Below are 6,278 nucleotides of genomic sequence, written 5' to 3'. Positions count from 1 at the left end.
CTCAAGTATGAATGGAAATGGATGAAATTGCAAAGGGACCAGAGACTGAAGGACAGGAATTAATAGACAAGGGGGAATAAAGGAATTAAGAGACAAGAATAGAGAAACAGAGAGAGAGACAGAGACATAGAAAGACCTAAAGAATGAGAGCCAGGAATAGAGAGAGACTGGGACAGAGACTCAGAAAAAGGGAGACAGAGATAGAAAGCAGAGATTGAGAGCAACTAACAGAGACAGAGAAACTCAGATTGAATCTGAGACAGAGAGATGGAGACAGGCTAAGTCAGGGGCAGAGAAATAGAGACAGACAGAAAGGGATATGGAAAGACAGAGACAGACAGAGACAGACAAGGGGGACAGAGAGCAGAGACAGGTAACAAGAGAGAGACACACACGCAATAGGGGAGGCACAGAAAGAAAGATTCAGGGACACAGAGAGAGACAGTGAAGGATAATGAAACGGAGAGACAGAGACAGGAGGAGACAGAGGCAGAGATCAGGAGACCCTGTGGGAGAAGCAGGATCGGGGACACAGGGAGACCCCGCCCACGTGCTGGGGGCCTGGATTGTTGAAGAACAGCTTCCTTTCGAATTGTATTAAAGATGGTAAAGTGATAGGCTGGGGAGAGAGAAGGGCTCAGCTCCGAACACAGTAGGGGCAAGTGGGAATTTCTAGCGAAGGAGAGGGCGGGGATCAGCGGATGGAAAATCTAAGTGAAACCATCAGTGGGAAGCGGGACAGCTGGAGGCAGGCCAGGGAGATGAGAGGTGACCTGGGCAGGGGTGGGGCGTGAGGAACAGGATCAGATATCGGGAGTGATCAGACATGGAGGCGGGGAGATTGTTGGTAAACCTGGATTTACTCGGAAACGCACAGATAGGCCCAGGGAGGGTTTAGGAGCTCGGCCAAATTTGATCAAGCCAAGAATTTTTGCCAGGACTCTAGCAGGTTGGGGGCAGGGGGCACGCTGACCCCCTGCCCTCCGGGGTGGGATGCCCATGACTCCCCCTTCCCACTGGCAGTGGCACCTCCGCCAAGTGGATGTCCAGCTACTGGGCCAGCTGTGCAGCCTGGGGCTGGAGATGGGGGCGCTGCGGGAGGACCTGGTCACCTTCCTAGAAGAGGAGGAGAGCCTCGTGGAGGAAGAGGAGGAGGAGGAGGAAGAGCCTCAGAGGAAGCAGGAGGAAGGACACCTGGGGGTCTCCTGCTCGGCCCCAGGCCACCAGATCCCTGACTTTGAGATGACGATCTGAGGCTCTGACAGGTGCTTCCGATTGACACATGAATGAGATGCAAATTTATGCAAAGGACGGGGATTTGCAGGTCAAATCAACCTGCCAAGGTGGATCTGGAATCAGCATCTGTTCCTCAGAGCAAATACATTCTCTGAAGATGTCTGCGTGGAGATTGAAGGGCTGGCCTGGGATCTGGGGGTGTGTTTGCAGGGGAGACGTGGGCCTTGCAAATAGGATGCAGATGCTCGCAGATGATCAAGGCATTGCTGTGGCGGCCACCGCCCCTCGTGGCTGTTGAGCACTTGAAACATGGCCAGTCTGAATTGAGGTGCACTGGACACGTGGCTACAGATCGAATTTCAAAGGCTTCCTATGATACAACATATATTTGAGACATTTTAATAATCTAAAAATTTTGTTGAGATGCTACTTTCTGCATAATGGGGTAAATAAAAATATTATTAAAACTAATCTCTTCTGTGTGTTTGAAAATTTTTGAATGCGGTAAAATGTATATAATAAATTTTACTATTTTAGCCATTTAAAAAAATTTTAATGAGTATTTATTTTGGAGAGAGAGGGAGAGAGACAGCACGAGCAAGGAGGGCCTGAGAGAGAGACACACACAGAATCTGAAGCAGGCTCCAGGCTCTGAGCTGTCAGCAGAGAGCCCAATGTGGGGCTCGAACTTGTGAACCAAGAGATCATGACCTGAACCAAAGTCAGACACTTAACCGACTGAGCCACCCAGGCGCCCCTCTCCAGCCTTGTTTTAGGGGGACTGAGTTCCATTCTCTACCCCCGTCGCTCGGGCCTTGAATAAAAGTCTTCTTTGCCTCTTTGCTTTGTTGGTGTAAGTTTCAGTCTGATCCGGGCCTGCAGTTTGCTGAGTGGCATTTGGGACACAGCGTCAATCCTTAACCATGTTTTCAAATCTTCCACTTTCTTCCTTTGTCGGGCTCCATCCTCCACTCCCCGCCCCGCTGAGTTGGGTCCAGAGGGGGAGGTGGCCTGACTCCCCAGACTGTTCAGGGGCCCCAAGTTGCCTTGTAGCTGGAGTTTGTCCCCAGGGTATGAGAAGGCCGTGCACTAAAGCAGAGGGTTTCCCAGGGACCTGGAGGGATGGCGCCCCGGTGGTTATAAAGCCCATGTTTTCACTTCACCCTCAAGGCGCGAAATCACACAGACTTAAAAAGACATTCTGTCATAAAACACAACAACTGTAGGGAGCACCTGGGTGGCTCGGTTGGTGAGGTGTTCAACTCTTGATTTCGACGCAGGTCATGATCTCAGGGTCGTGGGATGAACCCCAAGTCGGGCTCTGTGATGAACATGGAGCCTGTTTGGGATTCTTTCTCTCCCTCTTCCGCTCCCTCTGGCTCCCGTGAGCCCCTCCCCCGCCAAGTAAAAATGAAAACAAAAAACCCCACCACAACTCTAGTGGACAGGCAGATCCTTGCACAGTCAGCCGCCTGAGCATCCGCACTGGCATCATGCAACAAGGAAATGAGCAGGAGTGAGGTCTGATGGACAGAACCGCAGCTGACTGTGGGCCCCCGGAGCACAGTGCCATCCAGAGACAGCTTCCCTTTGGGCTCCAGCATCCCTCTAGGCCAAGCCCTAGTTGCTGGCTGCCGGCTGCCCTCCGGAGCAGTGGTGGGTAATGGCCTGGGGAAGGGGCCACCACCCAGCTGGGGGCGAATCTTGACACTCAGGGCGTCAGCTACTCTGGCTCTTGGAGAGCTTACATTCCATAAGGTAGGAGCTTAGCACCTGATATCCCCAGAGTTTATTCAAATTGGGAATTCCCATTCAATCTGTTTTCATCCCTAAATACTATACAGACACCCATTTGTCTGATTTTGACCTTCGTATAGAGAGGAAAGTATTTCTTTTAACTTTTTATTATGAAGAACGTAACATACAAAAAGAAAGAATAACAGTCATATAGCCACCCCAGAGATAAAATTGTTATTATTTTTTGGTCATATGTGTCATCTGTCTCTATCTTTCATGTACTAGTCCCCCGCCCCCTACAAAACCATGAACAAATTAATTACAGACATCATAATACTCTGCCCCAGAATACTTCCACCTGCTTCTCTTCAGGAGATACTCATTCCCCCAATGCTATTGGAAATACCTGGCAGAATTATAATTCCCTAACATCAAATGCCGTGTTCATGTTCCAACTCCCCCATAAGTTTGTGGTAATTTTTTTTAATGTTTATTTTTGAGAGAGAGAGAGAGAGAAAGAGAGAGAGGATCTGAAGTGGGCTCTGCACTGACAGCAGGGAGCCTGATGTGGGGCTCAAACTGATGAGCCATGAGATCATGACCTGAGCTGAAGTGGGAGGCTTAACACACTGAGCCACCCAGACACACTGAGCCACCCAGGTGCCCCTATCTTCTTTATTCTTAAACAAATTTTAAAGATTTGATTTTTAAGTAATCTCTACACTCAACTTGGGGCTCCAACTCATGACCCTGAGATCAAGAGTTGAGTGCTCCACTGACTAAGCCAGCCAGGCACCCCTGCATATCTTCTTTAGATATCTATCCATATCTTTGCAAATTTTTAAATTGAATTTTTTATTGAGTTTTGCATGCTGTTTTTTTTTTTAAATATTTTTATTTATTTCTAGGAGAGAGAGAGAGACAGCGTAACAGGGGAGGGTCAGAGAGAGAGGGAGACACAGACTGAAACAGGCTCCAGGCTCTGAGCTGGCTGTCAGCACAGAGCCCGACGCGGGGCTTGAACCCACGAACCGCGAGATCATGACCTAAGCGAAAGTTGGACGCTTAACCGACTAAGCCACCCAGGCGCCCCTGCATGCTGTTTATATATTGTACATACAATTTCTTTATCCGATGTGTGGTTGGCAAAATTTTTCACCCATTCTGTGGGTTTTTTCACTTTCATGATGAAGTACTTTGAAGCAAAAGTTTTAGCTTTTGATGAGATCCAGTTTTTTTTTTTTTAATTTTTTAACGTTTTATTTATTTTTGAGAGAGAGAGAGAGCGCGTGAGCAAGGGAGGGTCAGAGAGAGAGGGAGACACAGAATCTGAAGACAGACTCCAGGCTCTGAGCTGAATGTCAGCACAGAGCCCGACGCGGGGCTTGAATCCAGATCCATGAGATCATGACCTGAGCCGAAGCCAGATGCTCAACCGACTGAGCCACCCAGGTGCCCCTGAGGCCCAGTTTTCTATTTTCACTTTTGTTGCTCGTCCCCAAATGTATTTTATGCCATTTTTCTCAATGGATCTAAACAAGGGTCCCATGTTGCACACGATATCAATCTAGAAAGCCCTTCTTTTTCTAAAAACTTGACTGTGTGTAGGGCTCATGCCAGTGGTCTCTGGGTCTGAGTGTGTCTAGAAGATTTCTCTTGGGGCCTCTCTCTTGCCCCTCCAAGTGCCCCCACTTCTGTGGGCAGGAGGGAAAGCCTAGGCTCTGGGGAGCTCATTGCAATTTAGGGGAAGCCCCATGAGTGCAGCTCTGAACATCACCTCAAATCCCATCAGAGACTGGACTAGAAGGTCAGGCTGGCTGTAGTGGGTTGAATGGTGACCCCACCACAACATATGTCCATGACCCAGAACCTGTGAATGCAACCTTACTTGGAAAAAGTTTCTTTGATGATAGAATTAAGGATCTTGGGACGAAATCATCCTGGGTTAACTATGTGAGTCCTAAATCCAATGAAAAGTGTCCTTACAAGTAAGAGAAGAGGGGCACCTGGGTGGCTCAGTCGGTTAAATGTCTGGCTCTCGATTTCAGCTCAGGTCATGATCCCGTAGTTTGTGAGATCAAGCCCTGCATTGGGTTTTGTGCAGACAGCACGGAGTCTGCTTGGGATTCTCTCTCTGCCGCTCCTCCTGTCTCTCTTCTCTCTCTCTCAAAATAAAATTTAAAAAAAAGAACATAAAGAAAAAAAAGAAACAAGGGAAGGCACATAGTGGAGAAGACCACGTGAAGACAGAGGCAGAGATTGGAGTGATTCAGCAACAAGCCAAGAAATGCTGACGAGCACCAAGAGCTAGAAGAGGAAAGGAACGGAATCTCTCCTAGACTCTCTGGAGGGAATGTGGCCCTGCTACTACTTTAATATTGGACTTCTGGCCCCCAGAACTGTTGCAGAATAAACTTCCTCTTGTTTTAAGTTACCAAGTGTGTGGTAATTTGTTATGGCAGCGACAAGAAACTAATGCAGTGTCCCCCGCCAGGGCAAGAAGACCACCCTGCCCAATAGAAACGGGGAGATCTGTCTTCCCAGCACTAGCTCCCTAATCCCTGAGGTCCTGAGGGCCTCTCAGAAGACACCTCATGCCTACGGCTATCACATCCCCAGCCTTCCCCGCCGTCACCCCTACTGCTGCATCTTCCATCCTGTTCTTGGCTTGAGCCCATTGTGCACAAGGACACTAACTCTATCATCCCTCCTGGATTCAGACACAGTCACTTTCTTTGTTGTTGTTGTATAGTATTGTTTATTTTTAAACATGTTGTGTCTGCAACAAAATGGTCAAGGCTTCAAGGGTGGGCCACATCTTGTGTTCTATTCCATATACCAGTGTTTACTTTTTTTCTTTTTTTAACGTGGATTGATTGATTGATTTTTTATTTTTTTTTATTATTATTTTTTTAATGTTTTATTTATTTCTAGGAGAGAGAGAGAGACAGCGTGAGCAGGGGAGGGTCAGAGAGAGAGGGAGTCACAGACTGAAACAGGCTCCAGGCTCTGAGCTGGCAGTCAGCACAGAGCCCGACGCGGGGCTCGAACCCACGAACCGCGAGATCATGACCTAAGCGAAAGTCGGACGCTTAACCGACTAAGACACCCAGGCGCCCTGATTGATTGATTTTTTAAATAGTTTATTGTCAAGTTGGTTTCCATATAATACTTGTGCTCATCCCCACAAGTGCCCGCCTCCATGCCCATCACCCCCCTTCCCCTCCCCCCCATACCCATCAGTCCTCAGTTTGTTCTCAGCATTCAAGAGTCTCTCATGGTTTGCCTCTCTCCCTTTCCCCCAC

The 6,278-nt window shown here is 48.3% G+C and overlaps 1 protein-coding gene across 1 annotated transcript in view; it reads left to right on the top strand.

The window, feature by feature from the left end:
- The window catches only part of ERICH4 (glutamate rich 4), a 1,612-nt gene extending 358 nt beyond the window's left edge, over nucleotides 1-1,254 (top strand). Inside the window, exon 2 of the mRNA XM_077773918.1 lies at nucleotides 1,024-1,254. Coding sequence (XP_077630044.1) covers nucleotides 1,024-1,254 — 231 coding nt within the window. The remainder of the gene's footprint in view (nucleotides 1-1,023) is intronic.
- Nucleotides 1,255-6,278: the final 5,024 nt, after the last annotated feature.

This window comes from Crocuta crocuta, unplaced genomic scaffold (genome assembly GCF_008692635.1).
Source record: "Crocuta crocuta isolate KB4526 unplaced genomic scaffold, BGI_CrCroc_1.0 scaffold267, whole genome shotgun sequence".
Classification (NCBI taxonomy): Eukaryota; Metazoa; Chordata; class Mammalia; order Carnivora; family Hyaenidae; genus Crocuta; species Crocuta crocuta.
This window is presented reverse-complemented; position numbering and strand designations above follow the sequence as displayed.